Source organism: Conger conger, chromosome 8, assembly GCF_963514075.1.
Source record: "Conger conger chromosome 8, fConCon1.1, whole genome shotgun sequence".
Lineage (NCBI taxonomy): Eukaryota > Metazoa > Chordata > Actinopteri > Anguilliformes > Congridae > Conger > Conger conger.
Genome location: NC_083767.1, coordinates 36,627,010 through 36,653,727, shown reverse-complemented (window position 1 = coordinate 36,653,727; position 26,718 = coordinate 36,627,010). Strand labels below are relative to the sequence as shown.

Genomic DNA, 26,718 nt, shown 5'->3' with positions numbered 1-26,718 from the left:
ACCGTCATGTTTTTAACACTCAAAATATACAATTTTAAAATAAAATGGATAAAGTTGGTGGTGATCTTACTGGAGTCACTTTGGTAGGCTCTATGATATATTTTCAACATTCAAGGAGGAGCAGACAAGGCAGCTTGATGAATTAATTTGGATTTGCTCACAGAAACAGGAACTAAGACTACTCCCAAATGCGAAGAGGAATTCCAGGAGGAAGGGCTGTGTTCTAGAACCCTCCGAAAGTGAAGCGGACCCTGAAGGCTGAGGGAGTAAGAGATGGGGGGGGTTAGCCACGACTCTCAAATGAACACTTAGTCACTGCCACCCCTGTGAGGACAGATAACCACATTAATCCCCAGGCCAGTTTTCTCTGAGGCCCAGCTTGTGGGAGAGCGAAAACAGGGTCCAATGTAATACATTTTCTTTCCCCAGATGGGGAAAAAAAAAATATTAAAAACGCTGCCTCTCTAAATCTTCACCAGGAGACCGAGAAACTTGCCTCCACCCACTGGAGGGTGGTTTCCAATGGCCCAGTAGAGATTAGGATGCCTTAAAGAGATAAAAAAGAACAAAAAGGAAAAAGTCAGCTACTTTAAAACACAAAGCAAAAGATTTGCATAAGAATATGGGGAATATGTGTGATAAGCTCTATGCATTTAAATAACAAAATAAGTATTAATATTTCACACTGGCACTTGCATATATTTTATATTCAGATTCAGATGTATATTCAGATGTGCCGTGGCCAAGCTAGGTGGTGAGATTGACTTGGCACCCAGAGTTAAATGCACTCCTGTTTTGATCAACAACAACTCTAGAAGTAAACACATTTTGCCAGAGGTCTGTCATCCTGGTGCCAAACAAGCCCAGCCAAATGTATTGCATCTTCATTTTTCAGGGTGGTGTATTGAGTTTGAACACTGCCTGTAACTACGTAGGGGGTAACTACCCTTTCTGCAACTCCCATGTAATACCCACCCTCAGCCCAGCCTTGGCCAAGGTTATACACTCTGTTGCACCATCCGTGTTGGGAGTGCGAACTCCCATTAGCTTCTTCACTGTTATCAGTAAACTCTCACAGAAAAACTCCTGGCACTTTAAAAAGGAATCGAGTTACACACCTGCACCTTTTGTGAGGTTTTTTCTGGGTTTGAGACTGGATCTTATGGCTCATGTTATTTCTGGCATCTGTGCCAAGGTGTGGGTCATAAGCATCTGCCAGGTCATATTTCCGAGTCAAAGAAGCATCTCGAATATCTCCAGAGGAAAATCCGATATTCTCTCTTAAAGAAAGAGCACCACGACGAGGGTTATGTCACTCCTGCAGTACTTCAGCTGTAACTGAAACGTAATTGTTCTCAAAGACACTGACCCACACTAGTTGCCTCCAGCATGCTGCAGCATATTGGGAAATCAAAAGTGCACGTCCATGTGACATAAAGAAACACCAAGCGAAAACAGAGTGAATCCGTGCATACTGGACATTCAGTTATAATAAGCAAATGTTAAATATGCTAAAAATAAAAAAATAAAAAAATAAAAAAATAAATTACTAGCGTAAGAAATTAACATTCAGCTTCTAAAGCTGTTCAAGCTATATCCTGCTGAGGGGAAATAATATGATTTCCGTCCTCGAAATAAACGACGCAATCCATAGTGGAGACCAAACGCTGTAAACGCTTTTCTTGACTAGATTCTGGCTCAGATCTGTTCCTTGTGCGGCATGTCTCATAAAATCGCATTGTGTCTTGGATTGTTAAACTTAAAAATGAGTTAAATTTGACAAATGAGGCAAGTCACGTTTAAGTGTTATTTGCGGCAGTCTGGGGGAAATGTGATTTAAATTTCTGAAGTATCCCTTGTTTTGCGCAAAATACCACTTATGGGTGCGCGCAGAAAGGCTTGATCCGGGGTCACGTGATAGCACGTTCACACAACATGCAAACTACTTCCAGCGGCACAGGCCACTCCAGCTTACATCTGAAATTCAAATAGACATCCTAGGCAAAAGACATGGGAGTCCAGCGTCAGGGGAGGGCCAGCAAGAGTGAGAGAGAAAGAAAAGGCGAAAACAGTAACTGACGCGGGGTTTTTAAGGTATCCTTGATTTGTGATCCAACTCCCTGGGAACTTTTTTACTTTTTCACGGAGGAAATTAAAACTGGAAAATTAATGAAAACAGAAGTTGTCCATGAAATAATAACACCTCTGGCAAGCAGCTGCCACACCTTTATCAACAGCGCCGCAGGTAAAATAAATCATTGCTCCTGTTCCTTCAGTATTGTACTACGCCTGCGATTTGTTCTAACTACATTTGATTTCAGTAGCAGTTTTAAATGTTTGGTATACGCACAGGTGGTGATACAATGGCATGTGATTTACCCACCTGTTTGAGCCTGCGTTGCTGAAGACCTCCGGTTACTACCCGTACATCGGATGCAATCGCACAGCATTCGCTGCTAAACCACTTTGCTCACATCACGTTAATTATAAACTTCACGGATTAGTGGTATTCCTGTTTCAGATATTTGCAGAGGAAAGATCTAAAAGAGGTGAACGATGAATCGGTGATCATTCCCTTGATGGAATTGTGAAGCAGGCACCTGCGCCCAGGTAAACACCTGCTTTGCCAACAGGCTTTATTGTTGTGTTACTGGCCGCTCAGCGAAACGATTGCTTTAATTCTTTACAAATGTTTCATGTGATATTGAAATTAATAGTTAAAGAAGTGTTGTTATGGGACTGTCACATGGTCACATGTCTGTTAAGAAACAAGGCTGGTTGTGAATTTCTGAAGCAGTTAAATTCGACTAGTAGCTTCCAAGCGACAGTGGTGCAGTGTGTTTAGTTGATGTTCTGAAAGAGTGACGAGGCGTTTGTCAGTGGTATAGGAATATATTACAGAGCTTCTATTAAAGTTCGATATGAGCTGGTTATTTTGATGACTTTAGTAGTGAATGTCAGAGAGAATATGCACTTGCTTCCGTAACTAATAATCGTGTTTTTGCCCAGTGTGATAAATCTGTCAATAATGGCATTAAAGTTACAAAGCTAACGGGGTAGAATTTAAAATGTACATACACAGAACTACCTGACTGAGACGTGTCAGATGAGATCGAAGGCGTGGTTAAAATACCTTAAGCAAGGCCTGGCAAACTTGGTTTGACCTCATTAGAGAATTATGGAAAATGTATAACTGGTGCTCTTCTAAAACGAATAAAGTGTTTGAACTCACATTTGATGGGAGATTCTCCATACAATACTCAATTTAGTCCATGACTAAACTTAATCTGTCTGTGAAACCGGCCCTTAATGGAGGGAAGAGTTTATTCCTCTCTCTTTCACTTTTGGTATCAACATTAAATGAACATCAAATTAATCAGACAAGTGTAAATCATACTTTATGGTGTATTTCAAGCTTAAACTGTAGGAAATAGGTATTATCAGATTTTTTGACAGCAGTTGGGGTGTTTAGTTATTTTTTTATCCTGCACTAGACAACAGGAAGGTGGCATTGTTCGAAGCAAGGGTATCTAGTTGTATATTTGGGTTTTAAGAAGCCCCTCAATCATGGTTAATGCCAGATGACCAGACCAACCTTGTCAAACCGTATTATTTATTCTAACTATTCACTTAACCAAAATGGAACAAGTCCTCCCCAGTATTTTGTACTAATCACAGTGACTGATTTCCTGTCATTACTAGTTTCTCATCTCCATCTAGGAGGTAAAACTAATTAGTGAAATCAGCTGGCTTAGTTAATAGGTGGAATAAACACATGGCAGGACTTTTTGACCCCTTGACTTCCCACATCTGTTCACAAACCTTCATCCAAGAATTCTCCAGCCCTGGTCTTGAGGGATCCCTGTGTACTCAGTTTGTTGTTACAGCCAATGCCTTGATCAATTACTTAAATACAGATCCTTAAACTTACCTTGTTTTATTTTTTATTTTTTGTTTTGCTGTTGATTAGGTTTCAGTGGCCAGGTGTTCACACTTTCAGCAATTAGAATCCAACTTATTTAAGCCGTGAGTCTACAGTGTAGTCAATTAAAAAAAGGTAGTCACTTCCCAAGGGAGTCATTAACCATGTACACATTGCTAATTACACATTGAAGATGAAAGCATTTGTGTGTTTACATTGTATATTTTATTTTTGACACCGAAGGCACAAACAAAGTTCCTCTGGGGAAAATAAAAGGATTGTACGCTTTTAGTTGTTTTGACCGATTAAAAGTTGTGGTATGTGAATGTGGAACATGTTCTTTATTCCATGCATAGCTGTTGCTTACAAAATGGCACCTTAAGATGGTCAGTCGTCCTTCAATGGACCCTAATGTGTCTAATTAAGAGCAATTAACAGCTTGTTACAATTCCAGGGTTGTGACGGTGGTTGGAACGGAAACCAGCATTCTCCAAGTTCCCTAGGTTTATGCATAAATTTGTGAACTCAAGGTCTAATCCAGGGGTAGATCAGTCTGGTCCTCGAGAATTGCTTCCTCCAATTACCCTGGTTAAATGAGCTAACTGGGTGTATCCACCAACGCTAGTCCACGTTTAGATTAGATCGCAGTATAGATAGGCACACAAAACAGCCTTTGGTTGTCAATCATGTGCTTATCAAGGTATGTAGCCAAAATGTCAGATGACATACATTTTTGGGCTTATTAAAGGTACAATAGGTACAATCTTTGTGTTGAAACATTGTTATAAGACCTTTGTAAATCCCTTCCTATCATTGAAAAAAAACTCACTGGCATGTTGATTCAACCTCTGCCTGTGTTTATAGTCCTTAAATTCAGCACGTTCACAGAGGAGGGGAAGGGATAAACAGTGCTGTCGTTAAGGGTGTTTGTTGCTGCAATTCCTCTTTTGACTGTTAAAGTCCAAAATTACCTTTAAAGGTACAATAGGTAAGATTTTTGTATTGTAAATCCCATCCTATCATTGAAAAAGGCTCACTAACATGTTTCCTCACTCTCTTTATAGTCCTTAAATTAAAAATATTTCAAAATATACCATTGACAGCCCGACACTCTGTACCAAAACATTGTATAGCTGTACAATAGCTCATTGGTTGAAAATGGGTTCTAATTACCCCAGCCAATGGCGTTTCAACATCAGCACGTTTACAGAGAAGGGGGAGGGATGAGCGGTGTTGTGGTTTGAAGGTGTTTGCTGCTGCTATTCCTCTCTTGACCATTGGAATTCCGAAATTACCTATTTTACCTTTAAGTAATTGAAGTTTTCATGAAAAGCAGAAACCGATGTAGCCCTCATTGCTGACCTCTGGTCTGATCAGTTGGCATCATTGCCATGGGGCATGCCCTCAGGTGAGGAAATGCAAAAGTGTTTATGATGTCAGTTCCAGAGACCTACACCAGAGTGTAGGCTGATTATTAAAAAGAATACATACAAACCTGCCTGCGTATTGGATAAATTGTGTTAATCTGAAATATGTAGCTTAGGGGCAGCATGTAACGTAGTGGCTAAGGTGCATGACTGGGACCCGGAAGGTTGGTGATTCAAGCCCTGGTGTAGCCAAGATGAGATCCCTGCAGCTGTTGGGCCCCTGAGGCTCTGAGGCCCTTAACCTCACATTGCACCAGGGGGGGCTTAGTCTAATCAACAGTAACTGTCATGATCAAGCAGAGTCCCGTCTCCTGGGATCTTGCAGGAACTTGCATGATCCGGTCGCCGGATTAAAGATTTATCAAAACAAGCCTACATTGCCCAGCCAGTTAGCAGCCGATTAACTGTAATCGACAGCTGTAATTGATCAATGAAGTGCCAAGTAAGAACAAAAACCAGCAGACCCTGTGAGCTGCCAGGACCTGGAATGAAAATCACTGGTGTAGAGTGTTCATGCCAGCAGCCAGGTCTGGCAGAAATGGAGATTACAGGCCTGCTTCACTCCAAATGTTGCTCAGCACTTTAATTAACCACCGTATTACTTCATTTATCCTTCAGCCAGGTGCACCTCAGTTGGATACAAATCTCTTGTTCAGGGGAGGGCAAAAAGAGCTGTATCTGTTTCTCAATGCCGTGCCAACTTCTGCTCTTCATTATTATTTAATTAGCCCGATAATTTAGTAATCAATATTTTAATAGGTTAATAACAGCTGAAGACTGTGCACAAGATATTTACCTGTATCTCTATGAAACATCTCTCGTGGTGGTCTAAACTATGGTTAAACCAGCATATGTGTATTCGGCTAATTTGGCCAGTGTTGAAAACCTGCATGCGCACCAGCCCTGCAGGAATGGAATTGCCCATGTCTGCTCTTGATCTAGAAAGCATTGGCAGAATAAAATGGAGCACAGCACAATATATATCTTTTTTTTTAAAAAAACCTTAACCTTAAAACAGAAATAGGCTTAATGAATTACAGGTCAACAGTAACTTATATGTCACAGCAAGATTTTATGGTTTGTGACAAACAAGCAAAAGGTTGAGGTATTGAACCCGAGGTTGTTGCTGGAGCATGTTAAATCCCACTGGAGCATAGTTATTGGTCAGTTAATGCTGGTTGATTATGCAGTTTGCGTTTCCTTCATCTGGAGCCTGTTGCATAAAACAGACTTGGCTGAATGACTACACCGAGGCCCCTGGTTTTTCTGGGCTATAAACTGGTTCCTGGGTGAAAACTGAAACCAGCAGACCCGATGGCAGCTCAGGACCAGGAATTAGAGACGAAGGAGACCTGCTTATCTCCCCTGTCCACCCCCAAGCAAGGGAAGGAGAAGCCAGGAGCCCCCTTGAGTCTAGTGCTGTGGTCTCAAAATCATTGCGACGGAGGGCCTCGTGTATGCAGGTTTTCATGCCAGCCAATGAATGCTGCCTTAATTTATTTCAATTAATCATGCAGCCATAGGGATTTAACTGAATTAAAGCGCAGAATATAAGCAACAGTTGTTATGTAGATAACACAAATTACACATTTCACTTGTATACATTATGTGCAAACCTACAGCCATATTTCAGCAAATAATTGAACTAATGTAATATAGATTTGCAGCTGGATTAAGAACCAGCATGCACACGGCCCTCCATGGAACTGAGTTTCAGACCACTGGTTTACAGTGGCCTGGATGAACAGGACTGATCAGTCTTTAGCGCAGTGGTCTGCCACCCTTGTTTTGGAGGGCCACAAGCTTTGTTGGTTTTTATTTTCACCTTAACATTAGCACCCAACTAACCAGGTGAAGTAAGTTAACAGTGTCTAATCCTGCTTTGTAAAATACCGCTCAGGGGTAATTAACCTGAATTGCTTAAGTTTATCCAGCTGTATAAATGGATACTATGTAAAAAAATTTAAAAAATACAAAAGCTGTAAGTCGCTCTGGATAAGTGCATCCACTAAATACCTGCAATGTAATGAGTGGTCCTCACTCCTGGTCCTGCAGAGCCACAGAGCTGCTGGCCTTTGTTGTTACTCAGAACATAACCGGTTCAATTAAAGCTGTTAATTACACCGCTAACATACCTCACCTTTCTTGGGTCTGAAATGGTAGCTGATATTAAAGCGAAAACAAAAACCACCACACCCTGATCTCCAGGACCAGGGGTGAGGACCACTATCTAGACCGGGGGTGGGCAATTCCGGTCCTGGAGGAATTTTTGTTTCCACCAATTACCATGGCTAAATGAACTAATTGGCTGCATGCACCAACAATGGTTCACTCAAAGATTAGATCACAGTAAAACGGGGGAGCAGTCTGTGGCTGTCATTCATCAAGAAATGTACTGTAGCTAAAATGTCAGATTACATTATTATGTAATTATTGTAATTACGGCCAGAAGTTGGTATGAAATGGATACGGCCCTCTCTGCCCACCTCAGACACTAGACTAGCGGTCTGGATAACTGATATCTGTTAGTGCTAGAACAGGGGTGTCAAAATCCAGTCCTTGAGAATAAGATCTCTCAATCAACCGATCAATTTTTAAATAAACTATTTTTGCTGAAACATACCAAAAACCAGCAGACACTGCAACCCTCTGATACTGGAGTTTGGCATCCCTGAGCTAGAAAGAGGTAGGGGCTGAGTTATGGGCCCTTGGAAAGGGAAGTTGGTTGTTCACAGTGCCCCCAGACCCTTGTTACATCACCAGCAGTGAAATCACTATCAATGACACTACCTAATACATTGGATGAGATTCACTCCACCGCTGTTCTTTGACTAATACTGTAATTATGAGAAATATTTATTTTCTTCACAAACACGTTTGGCGAGTTCAGCGTTTATTAAAAGTAACTCGCCCTTTGTAAATATAAATAGAATCATTCTGTTTGTTTTTTAAGTCAAAGTTAAAGAAACATGTTTAATGGATACAGGCCACTTGCTGTCTTCCTTTTCCACAGCAATCTACAGGCCATTTACATTGCAGTGAAGCACAGTAACAGATTAGTGTGAAAGAAAGGGAAAAGCTGACACACCTTCCTATGGCTTTGATGCCTGGCTGTGTCATCATACACGTATGCGTATTTATCATGGGAAAGTGCAAATTTGGGCTCCTGATAAATTTCAATTGATAAGCTTTACAATTGCAATTAGTCAAGAGTAAAGCAAAATGGAACATTTAGTTCTCATGATGCCTTTGTGCAAATATGTTTTGTAATTTCTCCCCAGAGGTTTAGATGATTGTGTCGTCATTTACTTTGCGACTACACAGGTATTTATTTTGGCCATAATGCCACTGCTCCCAAGAGCAGAGGCTTAACCAGCCTAATAGATGCATTTTTGTATGTCCTCCCTGACTTAAACCCTGGTGTAAAAGCTATGACCAGCTTGAAATGACGGGCTACCAGCTGTTTGAAAACGTACCCTGACCTGGTCAAACCATGTTGAGTGTAGAGCAGGTCTGAACTGGTCAACCAGCAACTAGCTATTTCAAACCCTAGCTTGAGCTTGGTTAGAACCTTTTTTAACTGTGTGTGGGGGACATTGACCATTGACATTCTTTATAGATCAAACAGAAATGGCGTAAATGATTTACTTCGGTCCGGTTTGTTTGTTTCGAGCGAGCGAGCGATGCTGATGTTTCTGCCCAGAGCTCCAGTGGCCCGGCCTTCCATGTTGACAAGCGATTGTGCGGCTGGTGGTTTCTGATTAGAGGGGTCCTCTGGTCTGTCTCTTATCCGTTTCTGTCAGGGCCAAGGACCTAATTTCTCACATGTCTTCTTTAAGCCCAGTGCACACAGAGATCTTGGCTTCTGAAGGGAAAATGAAAGCCTGATTGAAGTAGTTTCAAGTCGGAACCCAAAAATCAAGGCTGTGCCGGAACACACTGTCCACACTGGATTTGTCACCCGGGGGGGTTTGATTCTGCTGCAGGCGGGACAGAGCGCACCGTATGTATCTGAATTGCGAGATGGTGGGGGTTGTGGTATATGTCAAAGTTTTTTTGCTCTCCACAGAATGTTTCGCTCGCATTGCTAATACAACACATAGTCTGCATGTATATTTCCAATGTAAGAATATGTTGATACGTGTGATGTTCATGTTAATGTGTAATATCGTAAAAAATCCCAGTATGAATCTGGTCTCCTGATCATCCCGCTGTGGCTAATTGGCTACACGTTTTTCAGACATTTTCTAACCACCTTGTTTGCCTCAGCCGTCACTGTAATGCAGGGCCACCCAATCTTATCCAAAAACGGCTAGTGCAGGAACAGGTTTCTGTTTTAGCCCAGCGCTCTAGAACCTAATTAAACTAATGAGCGAATTATGGTATTCAATCAAGATATTGAGAAGTAAAATTAGGGGTCTTAGTGCTGGACTAAAACAAAAACCTAAACCCACACCGGCCCTTTTCAGATATGACCGGGCACCCCTGTTTTAATGGTATAATGGAGTTGTTTACCTACCTGATTAAAGTGAGGTTAATATAAAAAGGTGAAAATCATAAACTTCACTGTTTCTGTGGTTCGTGTCTATAAATCTTGATGACAACCTAGATTTATGATCCCACCACAGTTTAACTGAACATGTTATCAGGTCATTTGATCGATCCCATTTCTTTCTGAAGCATAGTTGGCTAAGATACTGTATCTAAAATAGTTACTCTGAGCTTATTGTGCCTAAAAACCAAACCGAAATGCATACCCCCTTCATGCAATTCATAAAAAGATTTCTCCTACTGCCTCTGTTCTTTTTGGATCCCCATATCTTTCCATATTCTATATGTTTCTATGTTCTTCGCCCATTATTATCACTGATAATTGTCAAGAAAGCTTTCAGTCCAAAAGGCTAATCCCCCATTCCACTAACCTTCTCAATTGACAGCAAGGGTAGGCCTTTTCAAGTTTACTTTCCTGGTTTAGATTAGATCAAGAAAACATGGAGCGTAGGAAACAAGAAGGTGCCGTTTATTTAGAAGGAAGAAAAGGTTAATCATCAAACAAAAAAAAAAAATGTTTCAGCCGAGTTTATTTTTAATCCTCGTCATTTTCTTTCAGTTCTGTTTTTCCCCCACTTTTCGTTCGTTAAATATTCTCTCTCTCGCTTACTCTCTACACCAGAACCATCATACTCTGGTTTCTAAATATAACTAACAAAGGAGTGATTTATGTTGCTGTTCTGGTGGTGGGGTTGTTATTCGCCTTTGAATTTCCCCACAGTGCTGGATTTTATCTCTCCCTGTGAAGTTGGTGATAGAGGTGCTTTGAAATTATGATGATTAATGATTTGCTTGTTTTTAATCATTTTAAGATGTGCACTTTAGTTAGGGCCAGACATATTGTTATGAGAAGATGTTTGATGAAAAAAATACTGCGTGTCGGCTACCTTACTGGCTGCAGCTTTAAATACAAGACTTTAAATATCATGGAATCTATTCTCCATCCTTCTGAATTACTCCATCTTGTGAACCTGCTAAATTATTTTATTATGTCTTGTGTGCAGTAGACTATATCCTATACCCAATGTATATGGTTTTTTTGGGGGTTTTTTATAAAGGGGTTGAGTAGCATTTAATTTGGTGTGCCAGAGAGGTATAGGGAATCAATATTGTTTTTGGCATACAAAACATTTTATTTCTGCATTTTTCATGCAATTTGAGGATGTGATCTGGTCACTTAGAGAGAAAGAGAGAGAAATAAGTCTGCACTTTGTTTACTTTGGTCACCGTGACGTGTTGCCATGGCAACGGTCAGTGGAGCAGGGAAGCCGTGCCTCACCTGGCCCATTCAAATGAAAGCCTGCGGTGGGAGTATAACTCAGCTTTACTCACTGGTTAACTGAGAAACATACACACACACACACACACACACACAAATAAATACATACACTAGCTATAGTCTAATTCACCTACAGTAGACAATAGTCGTAACTGAGGATTACCTGCTCTTTGAGTGTATTGTGAGCAGATGAAGCCACGCTGGGAACTCCTAATTTCAATTCATGTCTGAGGCCCGTATTCACGAAGCACCTCAGAATAGATGCACTGCTCTCGGATCAGTTTAGCCTTTTGGCTCAAAATAGATGAGGGCCGGATGTGGACAAGGGAAGGCAGATCCTAGATCAGTGCTTGTTCCTATGTAAGTGTTCATCATTCTATGGCATTGTGCTGTACAAAAATGGTTTTAGATATAATCCATTGCCAGATTTATCAAATAGGCCTAGTCCTTATCTTTGTTGTACTCTTGGCACTTTAGGGTCCCTCTAGGATCTTTCAGTGCACTTGTTCCTGGTGGTGGGTATGCATTTTGCACTTTGTTGTACGTCGCTCTGGATCAGAGCGTCTGCCAAATGCCAATAATGTAATGTAATACAGTAATATGCAACGCAGCTAGTTCAAGTCTGATTCCAGGTTGCCTGAAATTGTGGTAAACTCTTTCCATATGCAACTACACTAGACCAACTACAGGGTCCACTCAAACTGGATTGCTATTACTAAAGGACCTCTGGGAGGATAATTCACTGAATAATTAATTCTGGAATTACAGATTCATACTGGATAGAACTTGCATCCTGTCAGGAATCACAGAAATCACATAACCCCCCCCTTAATTTTATTTATTTATTTATTTATTTCATTGTCTAATGCCAAGTGACTGTTCCTTGAAGATACTATTTTAGCTCTGTCTACAAGGTTTATTCGGCCACACGATGATGGAGGAGAGTTAAAGTTCACAAGGTCATTATCCTCAGTTTCCTGGGTGGCACGGCTGTGCAGTGGATAGCACTGTCGCCTTGCAGTGAGATCGAATCTGATTTCTTCCCACAATCCAGAGACGTGCAGATTAGGCTACTTGGATGGGAGGGGATATTACCAGAGCGTTGTTATAAATGAGCATGTAAACTCAGTATACCCAATAAAAATACGTACTGGTTAAATTAAATTAAAATGATATATAACACCATAATTGCCCATACAGTACACTGTTTCTGTCATGTACAACTAGCGTTACCCCAGGCATTATTTATAGTATCTTGTCTTAAATGTGTTAAAGAAAATCTCAGTATACGCTGTAGTTTTATAAATTAATTGCTGACACTGTGAGTCTGTGATATAGAATTTATTAATGGCCAACTCTTTAGACTTGTCAGGATGGGAACACTACTCTCCTTGGTGATAATACAGTACCTTCCTTTGAATGGCCGACAAACAATGGTTTTCCTGTTTTCCCATTGCATGTTCCTCTCTTTTAATGAGACGGTCCTTTGTCTGCTAACCAGAAAGCCCATTTTGCCTGCCATCACAACAGGAGTGTTATGTATATACAGTAGGTTGTAAACATTAAACAAGGTGTTCAACATTATTGTGAGGTGAAATTAGTTTATGTAATGGTTATGTTTACCTGTTTTTGTTTGTTTTATTTTGGTTCTCTTCCAATGTGTTAGTGGCTGTTATCTGCTTCTAGTATGTTCCCTGGCATGTTCCGTCTCAGCTGTCCACTAATATGCTGCTTTCTGAAGTTGTATTGAAGAAGTGCATTTGTTTCCAAACAAATTAGTAAATGGATAATTATGTATTTTTCTCAGTCCAATGTAAATCTGTGTAAAAACAATGTGTCATATCAGCAGCGATATTGAGTCTTTTACACTGGGGAGTGATTTGTATCTTGGTACACAAGACAGCTGGTTTGTATTTTGCATTTGCACCGTAGATTCTAAAGATCTGGTTGAAGCGGGTGCCTGTGTTGACATCTTGTCAGTGTGGAGGACCTGTTGTTTGAGCATTTTTCCCTCCTTGTGTGTGTACATAGAGGCGATTGTGAGAAGAAACTTTGAGTTTCCAGTGGTGCGGGCTGTGGGTACGTGAGGAGTCATACCTGTTTTCCCACTTCTTCCTGCCCCGCAACCCTTCTTCGTTAATAAACCCCTCCTGGAGCTCAGCGTCTAATTTCAGCTGTCCTGTTTATACACGGTGAACACTTTTTAATATTCACAACCTCAGAGACTTCAGAGAGGCCATTCTCTTTCAGACAATGGTCCATTATCCTCAAATGATGTGAAGTAGTTTCTTCCGACGTGAAAGGGTCCTGGTTGTTTAGGGGAGTGCGTAAGGGGTCACTTCTCGGTCATGCAACTTCACTCTCATCTTCAAAGCATCCACCTTGCACCAATCACCATAGCAGACTCGGGGTTGCAAACATAAACAACAACAAACAACTCCAACACTTGAGGTCACAGTGTGCGTCTTGTTTTGTGTGCCTTACACTCTCTGTAGTTGTAAACTACTACTACGGTTACTGCTACACAGTATAAATAACTCATTTCGACTGTTGTTGTTACCCGCTTTGATGTAATGTTTAGACCCAAAACAGAAATGATAGGTGATTATAAGGGCCTAGTGGCCACCTGCCAGGCTTTTCCTTGGTAGTGCACTGGCTGGATATGCAAAACGGGATTCATGCCTTGGAGGAACAAAGCTCCGCACGTACATACACGCGAGCGAGCGAGCGTGCGCACACACACCCTTCATCCAGTTTTAATGCCAAACTTCCATTACAAGATTTCTTTCTTTTAAATCAGCATGGAATTATTTAACAAGTTATTATGTTTTCTAACAATAGTTTTATCAGAGGATTAAGCAAGAGAGAGGCCTGCCTTCTGTAAGTGTTCCATATCTAAAATCAAACAAGGAAGTGCCCTGCATTTTAATGGGGGAAATGCCCAGATTAACAAGCTACAGCTCCAGCCAAAACCTTTTACTTACTTAATTACTTACTTACTTCTGCTCCTAATGAAACACTGGTGATGTGCATGCTCCTTTGCATGGACCATTCCAGTTCTTATACTCCAGGCAAACTGCACTGTACTGTGCTAATATCTGCAGATGCAGGTTTTGACTCATGCATACAGTGTAGTCCATAAGTATTTGGACAGTGACACAACTTTTGTAGTTTTGACTCTACACCCCAGCAGATTGGATTAGAAACGGCTGCTCAGCTGTTTCTTGGCCAGCTGTATGTCAAGATCATGCACAAGATCTCTAACAGAAGGTCTAAAGAGACCGTTGTCTCTCAACTTGAGAACCAACAAAATGTCAGTGCAAGGAAAGCAGGCTGAAGTAACCAGGATAACCAGCATGAGGCTGAAAAACCAGAATTCATTGATCATATCCAAAACATATCCATATCAAAATCAACTCTTAGAAGATAAGAATGCTCTGGTGAGCTCAGCAGTAGCAAATTACCTGGTAGACCTAAGAAGACCACTGTAGTCGACGACAGTAATTATTTTGGTTGTGAAGAAAAACCCATTTTCAACTGTCAAACAGATCTGAAACACTCTCCAGGATGAAGGCATGTGACCATAAAAATAAGACTACCCTAGAATATCCTCAGAGGGTTCACTGTAGGACAAAAACCCCTGGTAAGCCTCAAGAATGGAAGAGTTTGTTATAATGCTAAAAAGTTAAATGCTAAATCAAAGTGTACAATTTTGGAACAACGTATTATGGGTGGTTAAGATGTGTGTTAACCTGTAACAAAGTGATGGAAAGAGAAACTTGTGAAGAAAGAAAGGAATTTGTCATTATGCAAAGTATCCTCTCCACATGGTGGAGGTAGTGTTATGTTTTCTGGAACTGGCTCATTTGTTTTCTCTGACGAGTGCTGACAGCAGCGGGATGAATTCTGAAGGGTACCAGAACATCTCTGCACAGATCCAACCCAGTGCTTCAACAGTCATTGGAGAATGAGCCCAACCACAGGAGAATGAGCCCAACCATCCTGCTAATGCAACCATGGACGGCCAAAAAGTGGAACGTTCTTGACTGACCAAGTCAATCATCAGACCTGAATCCTGTTGAACATGCATGTAAAGACAATATAAACCACAAACAATTGTGTCACTGTCCAAACACTTAGACTGTGCTGTATTGAACAGCAGTTACTGTGAATCATACAGTAAACATTGAATTAAAACTTTGAATTTACCCCAGTCCTGGCCACAGAATTCTCTGGAATGACATCACGCACTAATGTTACGTGGCATTCTATCAGAACGAGAATTGGATACCTGATTTACCCCACCCGCCTATGCCCCTGCTTGTATGATTTCTTTACATATTTTAGCCTCTAGTATCAGTCGCTCTAGAAAGCTGAATTTCCAGTTCCCTTCCGCATTTGGACAACAGCCGTCAACACACGCTACCATTTACTCTGTGTACTCATGTGTACTCTGTCCAGGGTCTACCGCACAATGCCACCGTGCTGCATCAGGTGATACAGGAACGTTTTTGGGAGTGGTATGCTTTGACCACGCAAGCGGAAGTAGCAACAGGCTACTCTGTAATGAACTCGTACTCCTTTGCTGCACTGTGAGGATGCCCTATTTGAAAGGTTTGGGGAGAGGGATTTTGGCGGACGGGTGGTTGGTGAAGGTCAGGTAAGGGGGTCAGAGGTGGAGGGGGCAGTAAGCGACTTCGGCGGAGAGAATCGCTAAAAGAACAGAACCCCGCCTGTGTGTACAGAGAGGTCTGTTTTGTGTTTGCTCTGTGTTCAGCCCACACCGTTGGGTATTTTCCATGACAACACAATCTGCATGCCTGCCGCAGACCTGACGCTAACTGATACGGAGACACGGAGGTATTCACCTCCTTTCCTACTTCTACCCTCAATTAAAACTGTTTACACAAACCAAGACACCACGAGCCTGATTGCTCAGCACAAAGAAAGTTATTTTAGTGTACAAGTAATCACGAACAAAGTAAACCATATACTTTGAGCTTTTTTTGAGTATTGTCTTGATTAATGTGGCAGGCCCTGTGTGGAGGACCAATTGTTTGAGCTTTTTTCTTTCTTTGTGTGTGTACATAGAGCTGATGGTACAGTGAGACTGAGTTTCTAGTGATGCAGGCTGTTGGTAGCTGAGAAGTTAAACAGTACCTGTTTTTTGCACTTGTTCCAGCCCCACCTCCCTTCTTCCTTAATAAACCCCTCCTGGAAAAAACCTTGTCTTCCAAAAATAAAAAACAAACACAGCTGAATTCCAAACGTACCACAATAAACAGAAGAGGTCATAGCTGCTCTGAGTCCGAACGGCGTTTTTATTGCGGTAGTTGCTGTCACCTGAGACCGCGGATAAACAGCCCGGGGCATAGCGAGTCGTGGATGGCATCACTGCAGGTGCACGGATCACAGAGTTTAGGTTAGGGCATGCAGTGCTCCGAGATCACAACACAGATCTTAAAGGAACAGCAGTCAGCCAAATAGAGATGCTCGCCGCGTGTGTCGAGAGTCCACTCTGATTCGCTGTCGCGTGTAGCCCAGCAGAGCTGTAACCCAAATTCATGACCGTACCTGTCCCCTTCTGTGCCCATGTCCTTCCTGCATTACACTCCGGGGCATTTCAGACAGGAGGGAAGGGGGATTTGTAGGCATGTAGGAACCCCCCACTGGTGTAAGCTGATCCCACTTCCATGATCACCTCTGTTCTGTCAGCGCCATGCCAGTACCTCATCTTCCACGATACCCTGCAGTGGAGGCTGCCTCATGCTCACACTCTATGAAGAGCACCTCCAGAGTCCACTTAGCAACCGAAAATGGTCACTACATGGATATGCACATGTGTACATATACCTACATGCATACACACGCACACACACACACACACACACACACACATGTACATACCTACTTGCATACAGTATGCATACCTATCATACACACACACACACACCCCCACATACACATGCGCACACACAATCCAACACACATGCACATTATATACAGGTAGCCACATATAATTGTTTTCTTGCTTTGAACTTAAATTTATCAATTTCTTGACTAACATTTATGGGACTGATTGACTGATATATTTGTATCTTCTCATTAAAGGTTTATGCAACTGTATCCAAACATATCAAGCTGATCAGTTTGTGACATTTATTTCAAGAATTGCATCAGTTGCTGAATAATTGGCATACACTTAGTGGTCACTTTTTTTAGGCAGCCCTGTACACCAGCATGTTAATGCAAATATTTAATCAGCCAATCATATGGCAGCAACTAAATGCATACAAGCTTGCAGACATGGCCAAGAGGTTTGGCGGTTTTTCAGACCAAATGATCTAACTGACTTTGACTGTGGAATGATTGTTGGTGCCAGACAGGGTGGTTTGAGTATCTCAGAAAATGCTGATCATCTGAGATTTTCACGCACAATAGTCTCTCGAGTTTGAGAATGATGCGAAAAACTTGAAAACATCCAGTGAGCAGCAGTTCTGTGGGCAATAAGGCTGTGTTAATAAGAGAGGTCAGAGGCGAAGGGCCAGACTGGTCGAAGCTGACAGGAAGGTGACAGTAACACGAATAACCACACATTACAACAGTGGTATGCTGAAGAGCATCTCTGAACACACAACATGTCAAAACTCTTAAGTGGATAGGCTACAGCAGCAGAATACCAATAAGTCTAATAGATACCTAGTAAAGCGCTCACTGAGTGTACATATGTACATTACGAAATGTATGTGTTCGGGAGCAATGTCTGACACAGTCTGTAGGGTGGACTGCCTTGCTAACTTTTTAATGAATAGGAATGTTAACGTAAAGTGCAGAAATAAATACTTTAACAACGTAGTCCCGGCCACTGACCTTTTTGCATTTGAAGGTCACGCAGTGCAGTGACATTCCATGTTGGAATTTTGTTTTTACATGTAGCAATTTAACATAAGGCTGCTTAGCAATGTATAAACATGCCTTTGCACGTCTTAGTGACCCCAAATAGTTACGTTCATTGTTCACCTCTTTCTGCTGGCCGGCTGTACAACACCGCTTCTGTTAATGTTTCAACATATTATCAAAACGGTGAACTCTTTCAGGAAACGGCATGCGCAACACCAGATAGAGAAAGACAGGCAGGCAGTTAAGTGCCTGTATGTTTTGGTTGTTATAAAAATGTCGTAAAATGCATGATTGCCAACATAAAAATGGAAGCGAGGATCTGTTTGCACTTGGCTCGGAGAGCTGTTATTTCTTGCACCCATTTTCTGTGAATGGAATAGGGGAGACACAGTGTCCTTCTTGAAACCGCTCCATTTCAGTCATTCCATTAATTATTTACCAGACCTTGGATAGGGAAAAAAACAGAATAAAAAAGAAGTGCCAAACCTCCAAACAAGTAGCTGGCGAAAAGGTCACTTTGCTCTGCGTTCTGGTAAAAAATAAGTAATCATGCATTACTATGTACCTTATTGGGTGTAGTATACTTTGAATTATCGAAAAAAAGCTACATGAATAAGTAAATGGAAAAATGAATGAATGAACGAATGAATAACTAAATCAGTAAATTTGAAATGTAAAAAATAATGACGGTTTATGACACATAATCTCATTGAAACAAAGCTGTGACCGGTTGTTCAGTTATTTATATTCTTGCAGTCATATTTTGCGCATGCATGTGCTGACATGGTGCCTATGTCCATGGTTGCCCTGCCCTGCATAGCGGTTAATGACCCGTGTGGCCAATCAATTATAATACATGGCATAATTGTAGTTATGTCAAAGTTCATAAGAAATTGAGTGTTACCAAATAGCTTTAATCACCAATTTATTTATTAGTATTAATCAGGGACGGTTTCCACATCAATGTAAATGCACCAGAGTTGGCTAATGAGCTCATTTTCATCTGTAGTCCCTGACCTGCATGTCTTTTGACATATTAGTCCTAGCTGCTATATCAGATGGTATTGTAATTGATGTGATGTCCGTGTCACTAATCACACTCCCCCTTGTTTTGCAGTTCCATCAATCAGCTGGCCAGATGGGGTGCCGATGCTGCAGGATGATAAAAAGGTATTAACGCCGTTGAGCCGTTACTGTGGTACACGCGTCTCCAAAGAAATGATTTCTGATTAAAAGTAAATCAAATCTTACTATTACCAACATGAAATCGCGGTTTCGTCGTGTGACTTTGAGCCAACTTCATTAGTTATGTAACATCAACAATACATAAAACTGGAAGAGAAATGTGTGTTAAAAATGTGTTTTAATGTGTCAAAAAAAAGAAAAGAGAATTTTTTTTCTACCATTATGCAACTGGATATTCAGTGAGATGGCTTAAAAAGTACCCTTGCTGACGGGTGTGGACACACCGCAGGGAGTAAGACTTATAGGGTGTGTGTGTAAAAGCGTACAAGTCCAGAGCCACCACGGAGCTTCTGCTCCTGGTGTGCGATTGGGAGGAGAATGTAGGACTCGGCATGATCATCGGGAATCCATGGGACCGCTTGGCGGCTCCCTCCTTCCAAATACTCAAATGTACGCCCAGCCTAATTCTCTCATTAACATTCTGTACCCAGCACAGCGGTCCTAGGCAGGAGGGATGTTCTGGCACAGAAAAGTGTTCTGGGCGTAAGTCTGGGCATAAGCCAACCTTCCGTTGGGAGATGAGGTAGAGAGCCCCCCCCCACACCCCCTCCTCTCTCTCATCCTTAATTTGTTTTTAATTGTTTTTCTTGTTCTTGTGGTAGTGGTAGTACCCGCAGTAGTAGTAGACTATTTACAGAAGTTGTTGTAATAGTCGTAGAGGCAGGGGTAGTAGCAGACATATATTTATAGAAGTAGTTGTAATGTTAGTGGTAGCAGTAGTAGTCGGAGCAGTAGTTGTAGTATCAGTTATAGTATTTATAGTAGTAGTTGATATTTTACAGGAGTAGCAGTCATCCAGGAAATGAAAGGTAATGCAGTTGTGCTGATAGTATGATCTGTTGTTGTATTACATTAGTTACTTTTCAGACCCATGCGGTCATGCTTTCTTGTATGGCTACGTTGGGTTGGTAAATGGTTGTGAATGACCACATCAGTCAGGAAGTGGGAGGTAGGGGGCTGTTGGTCATGAGAGGGTTAAGCTCTGACACATGAAGGTTAGTGGGGGAGGGGGTTGGGTGCTGATTAACATGTATCGTGTTCAACAGGGTGTCTGAGCTCAATTCCATTCCATGTCAGTAAACTCATGAAAATTCACAATAGTTCAATTCATGGACTGGAAGAAAATGCTCAATGTTCTCAGGATTTTTCAGCCAATGAATTGAATTTAAGTTAATTTTATGTATTGGCTGAACTGGAAGAGAACTTGCCACTAACCCCAGTTTTTCAAAAGAAAGGAGGAAAAGAATAGCAACTGAAAGAATAGGAGGCTGGGAAGTATGAGAGGGCATACTTAAGTATCTTGAATATATTCAATATTAAGTAGCTTGATCACAGTCTTACTTAAGTAAATATAAATAATAATTTACTATTTAGCTGACGCTTTGTATGATTTACAGTTGATTAGACTAAGCAAGGGACAATCCTGGACATTGGAGCAATGCCGGGTTAAGGGCTCTGCTCAAGGGCCCACCAGCTGTGTGGATCTTATCGTGGCTACCACAAACTTTTCCAGGTTCCAGTCTTGTACCTTAGCCAGCCTGCACTGTATATGGTACCACGACATCATGGTTACCATATACAACCGTTCCTGGGGCTACGATAAGGGTTGCCTCTGTAATCCCTTTCACACCAGCATCCCCAAACTGTAGGTACCAGGTTTTATTGGGTTTGATGTAAAAGTAAATCGTTTTCTCCATACACGCCAGTGGCCCGAGGCCCATGTTTTCTTTGCACTGCAATATTCAAAGCAGAAAGTATGTTGTCGTATCAACACTGAGCAGCAAAACCACCGTTGATGCTCCCATTGCTAACCACGAGCCTGTGTTTTGAATACATTTGTGCAGGAGTGTGTAATATTCTGTAATCCCTGTCTCAGGTAAATAAGGTGTGTTATCATTTAGGGCAGCTACTGCTGTAAAACGGGAACGAAATGCTAGAATTGAACACAGATGTTTGTTCCGTCGACCTTAGTTTTAGCTAAGCTCTGTTGTCCTTCTCACTTTGCAGTCAGCCAGTTCCATGCTCAGCTTTAGAGCAGTCCTCAGGAAAAGCAAGCTGAAAATCACAGGCCCCTGTTTTTCCAGAGTACTAGGCTCTCCCAGGATTATTGAACTGAGCCCGGGGAGCAGCTTTCCGTGTTCAGCAGGCTAAAGCAGCTGTGTAAAATGGACAATATATTCAAACCAGAGGTGCCACATCATCACTCAATCTTTATTGATGGCCTTGGAAACTAATTTTGCATAATCATGAAACAGGCCTTCGCTGGATGTAAGCAGACACTAAATATGCAAATAACTGTCTTTGACTGGTCGATCCCGATTCTTTGGAGAGACTTAGCCCAGTAGGTTCTCTTTAAAAAGGCCTACAAAACTTCATTTGATTAGTTCAATAGAAATACAGCACAAGGAGTTCATTTTTGTCAGGAGTTTGACATGCCATACAATCAAAGTCTATGCGTCCTCAAAGGCACCAAGTAAAGCCTTGAACTGCTCTTTTTATTTCAGTCCATATTCCAGATTTTGGGTTTTATTCAGTGCAGTTATTGAGCTAATGCTAATCCTGCTTCCTCATACAAGCCCCTGTCTGTCCTGCCTATCATCCTATCCTAAATCTTGTTTCATGGGCCACTGGTAATATTTAATGGCCCCCTACAGTATCATACGCTGACACGGAACCTTCTAACACCAGTTTGGGAATAACTTCTTAGGCTGGGTTGCAATACTGTGGATGAATTCTTTGTTGTGCCGTTTTAAGTGCTGTCTGCTTTGAGCAATGTCTCTTATTACAGATATACAGTGTACATCTGCATATTTTGAAAGATGTCATCGACAGTATCCCTGCAACCACTTTCTGTCTCTCTGGCTGTGTTGTCATTCTTCATTTTAAAATCCATAACAATTTCAACAGCAGTTCTGGTTATTAATACTGTATATGCCACTAGCACTTCAAAACAAACAAACCAAAAAAAACCCCACTATTTTGCAACTACACTTCAGCTTTGATCCCCATGTCCCTGTTTCAGGTGAGTTATTATTCAATGTAGATTAAGCGCTGGACTTAATGTATAGTGTGGTCCGTATTTGGACTATTTTGAAGGGCTGCAGTTCACACGACATGGATGTTAAGACCTGAAAATTAAAGATAACTTTAACCTCATATCCATTGCTTTCAAATCCATTGCGCTGGATTACAGAGCCAAAAAGCCTAAATTTGTGTCACTGTCCAAATACGTATGGACTGCACTGTATGTCTAGTATCCAGTTTTCACCAACCCAGGACACTGACACTTGCCGGGTTTTACATTCCTGTATTGACCTGTTTGAAAGTTTTTGATCTTCGGTTTTGTTTTCGGAAGTTGGACCACGTGTGCGGTCTGTGCCTCGCTGCTGTTGTCATGGAAACCGGGGTGGGTTTTTGGGGGCGTTTGGGGGGGAGCGGGAAGGGCACGGCAGAAGGAGCTCAGCAGGACGTGTCTGGCAGCCCCGCAGCGGTGTCCCCAGATGGACCAATCCGCCCTCTCGCTTCTGCGCCATTGCCACCAGTGACACTCGTCACAGGGCTAACGCATATAGACCCACTCTGAGGACATAAAGGACAAAAATAGTGACCTTTACAGTCCACCAAATGTTCTGCCTGGCCAGTGCTGTTCAGGTGGGTTGGAACCGGACTTGGAACTGAACTTCAAGGGTTTTCAGTGCATTTGTCCCTGGTTATGATTTGCGCTTTATTGTACGCCACTCTGGATAAGAGCATCTGCCAAATGACTAATGTAATGTCATGGTTTAGTTGGATATATTGGGGTGGCAAAACAAGCGTGGGTGTCCTCACCTTCTACGCATTTTGGAACAGATGACACAAATCAGGGTGAAGTCAGTATCCTTTTCATGATATGGGTCCAGCGAACAAATCCATAATAGTTTTTAATTCAAAAACATGTTCACTCTGAGACACGTCAATATGAAAACCATAAAATCCGGACGAAAACTGGTTTAATCCAAACCGTCCTTTTTTTTTTTTAATCATGGAATTTTTTTGGGGGGGAAATCGGTTAAAACCGACAATGAACAGCTTTGGATTTTACTTTTTCACATTTTCACTGGATTTACTCATCTCTTGCTCTGGGGGTGGTTTTCTAGCTCTCTTAAATTCTCCTTCTGTAGGTGTGGGTATCTGGAAGGCACGGTGGCGCAGTGGTTAACATTGTTGCCACACAAGAAGGGGCTTTGGGCCTTCCACAGTCCAAAGACTTGTAGCTTTGGGACTATGGATGACATGACAACATTGGATGGAACTGGATGGAAGCATGCGGGGGAATGTGTCTTACCATTGGTGGAGCTAATACTTTTATTGGCATTTCAATAAATGTAAATATTCTTTTATTTACGCTGGCTAATGCGGTTACAAGCGGAATATTTGTTCTGACGTCCGGTTAGGAAAGAAAGAGCAGGTCCTGTGACGTCGGGGGGCGTATTGCGCAAACGCTGGCTTCCCCTTCTTTGACTCTGCACACAAGTGCTCATTAAAGTGCGGGAACATGATTCTGCCAGGCACCAGGCACAGGGTGTTTGTGTTTGTGCACGTGCGTCTGCGTGTGTGTGTGTGCGCGCCTGTGTACATAACCAGCTTCCTGCCCTGCGTATGAAAGCCCCAGTGTGTGTGATGGGTGTTGAATGGAGGCATGCTGTTATTTGACGAATCTGGTCTTTCTGCCTGGAAGCCCCGACAACACGAGGGCTGAAAGCTTCTGACCGGGGAGGTGTGGAATGGGAAGTGTGAGATGTACTCAAAATGGAGAACTGTCTGAGAGAGGGTGCGCTTGAGTGGTGTGAGAGACACTGTTTGTGTTTGCACTGAAGTCATATTTCTCTCTCTTTCTCCCTCTATCGTGCCATCTCTCCATCCCTGCCATCTTTTTTCTCCCCCCCATCTCTGTTGCCTTTCTCTTCCTTTTTCTCTGCGTTCATATCTATCCTGGCATCTCTTGTCCTTGCTATCTGTCTTCTCTCTACCCTTCTCCCCCTCTCTCCCTTTAAATATCTCCATACCCTTCTCTCACTCTTTCCCTCTAAATATCTCTGCCTTCCTCTCTCCCCTCCACTCTTCTGACCCCTCTCTCTTGCTCCCTCTCTCCCCCAGCTACATCTATGACCCCTCGGCCCCTGTGGAAGTGCACGGGCGGAGGCACGACTCCAGCAGCAGCTCCCTGTACCAGAGGAAGCCTCTGGAGTCGGACAACATCCACAAAGTGCAGGGCTTCCACAACCTGGGCTACAGCCACAAGTACGGGGACAGCCTGAAAAACGGCACGTCCAGGCTGGAGATCGACAACAACCACATCAACCGCCTGCACGCCCCGCCCGGTGACGGTCCACACGACCGCCTCCCGAAACCGGAGCCGGGGAACCACGCCCTCTACATCCTGCACCCGGAGAGCCCGCTGAAATTCGCCCCGCCCTGTCACCTGCCGCTCCAGACTAGCGCCCCCTGCAGGCCCACCGGGAAGCTTGAGGGCCGTCTCATCGACGGTACGACCCCTCTGGAAAACGGGGTTCCCTTACCGCGCGGGCAGGGGGAGGAGGCGGGAGGAGACGACGGAGAAAGCGTCTTCTCGGGTCGCTCGGAGGACATCAACACCAGCACCACCAGCCTCTCCTCGGCCGACACCAAAGACAGAGTCGGGAGCGGAGACGGCGTGGCGGAGGGAGTCCCTGTCACGGAGAGCAGCAGCTCTGAGGAGGAGGAGGAAGAGGGAGGTGACTGCGGGAGCGTCACGGACTCCGAGGTGGCCGAGGCCCTGGCGGCTCTCGAGGCGGCGACCGCCGGCGAAGACGACGATTGACCGCTCCGTCCTGTCCGCCAATGGCCGAACCGCGCGTTACCACCACTGCCACAGGTCTCTCGACTGACTGACTTCAGACATACGCACGCATATGTCTTTTCATATTTTCTTCCCAAACGTTTATTTTTAAATCCAATGTGCACAGACTTTTTTAAAGGCCTCCTTTTATTTAACCTTCTACAACTGTCCTCTGTGTTGAAGAATCTTCTCTTCTTAAATTGAATTGGATTGATTGTTTACAAGGACCTCACATTTCTAGTCGTGGATTGCGAATGCAGGGGTTTTTATCGCCAAAGAATGCCCCCTGAAAGATGCGAGTGAACATTTCTTTCCAAGGAAAGTAGCACTTGGCAATCTGATTCAAACTTCTGTTTCTGTTCCATGTGCGCAGGAGAAAGGACACTTGGCCATAGGCTGTGGATGTTTTCTGCTTCATGGCTTCTGTTTCTCAGTACTTCAGGGTCCCCTAAAATGGTGGTACACCTCACGAACACGGGGAATTCTGCCCAAAATGTCTATTTTTATATCCAACCGGATGTTACGTTTGTGGTTTTATACATGTATCATTGTGTTATTTATCCCTTTACATGTTTTCACATGTCCTTCAGGAAAGAGAGTGGAATTGATGGTTGCATCACTTGGTGGTCTCAAAGTTCTGCACAAATATCAGTAGATAGTCATGTTTAATTTCTTTTTTTGTATGAATGCCGATGGAAGGTCAAAAGTGGTTGCTTTTGTGTGTGTGTGTGTGTGTGTGTGTGTGTGTGTGTGTGTGTGTGTGTCCGTATATTATTGTTCACTGAGTCGGTCACCTGGTTTGAGGTGTGTGCATGTAGGAGAGAGCGTGCGTGCATGTGTGTTTATGAATGCAGCACTCGAGCGGTATAGTTTATGATATTAGATACACCATAGTAAAATCTATGTAATATTTTTACGGTTTAAGACCACAGTGCCACAAGTTAAAGCTTAACACAAAGATCCTACATGTGCCAGACAAGACAACTCACTGTCTTTCTCTTATTCTGTCTGTACACTTAAGTGAAGCTCATTGTTTTAATGATGGAACACATTGTTTTTTTGCCAGAAGAAAATAATATTTATTTAAATGTCCAAATGTGTCAGTTTTCATTTAAATTGCCTTACAAGTCCTGCCATGTTGGTGTTTTTAAATTTGGTTTCTATATAAGAAGGGATCTGTGAATACATTTATTTGTTTTTACACTGTTACCAATTGATTTTGAGTGAAATTAATGTTCCTTTGCCCCACTATATATGCTGAATGACAAACGCAGATGACAATCCTTGAATATAAATTAATTTTATCTTTTCAATATCTCTTTCTAAATTTGTTGACGTTTATACACAAAAAATAAAAACATTCCACTGTGTACCCATCACTTTGAAGAATAAGTAAATATATCACTGGTCAATCTCCAGTCTTTTTGGTGTTCCAGGAAATACTTCATTTAACAGAACAAACATGTCCCTCCCTTATCTCTTCTCAAACATTACTTTTCTCTAGGATATGCAAAACTAAAATACGCTGGAGGTGATT

At 42.3% G+C, this 26,718-nt stretch overlaps 1 protein-coding gene and 1 long non-coding RNA gene across 5 annotated transcripts; one reads left to right on the top strand and one right to left on the bottom strand.

Moving 5' to 3' along the window:
* Nucleotides 1-52: 52 nt before the first annotated feature.
* LOC133135553 (uncharacterized) lies at nucleotides 53-2,592 on the bottom strand. The gene is made up of 3 exons (XR_009709410.1): nucleotides 2,384-2,592; nucleotides 1,119-1,280; nucleotides 53-546 (listed from the first exon to the last, which is right to left on the bottom strand). It is a non-coding gene; the product is annotated as an uncharacterized LOC133135553 (long non-coding RNA).
* Nucleotides 1,948-26,494, top strand: zgc:194930 (uncharacterized protein LOC557813 homolog). Of its 4 annotated transcripts, XM_061252631.1 has the most exons (4): nucleotides 1,948-2,245; nucleotides 2,522-2,610; nucleotides 19,197-19,249; nucleotides 24,461-26,494. In XM_061252631.1, exons 3-4 carry the CDS (start codon nucleotides 19,218-19,220, stop codon nucleotides 25,161-25,163), a joined length of 735 nt encoding a protein of 244 aa, XP_061108615.1. In that variant the 5' UTR covers nucleotides 1,948-2,245; nucleotides 2,522-2,610; nucleotides 19,197-19,217; the 3' UTR covers nucleotides 25,164-26,494. The 4 variants fall into 4 exon arrangements, with proteins under 4 accessions (XP_061108615.1, XP_061108614.1, XP_061108616.1 ...); XM_061252630.1 differs by lacking the exon at nucleotides 2,522-2,610; XM_061252632.1 differs by lacking the exon at nucleotides 1,948-2,245 and having other exon boundaries at nucleotides 2,410-2,610.
* Nucleotides 26,495-26,718: the final 224 nt, after the last annotated feature.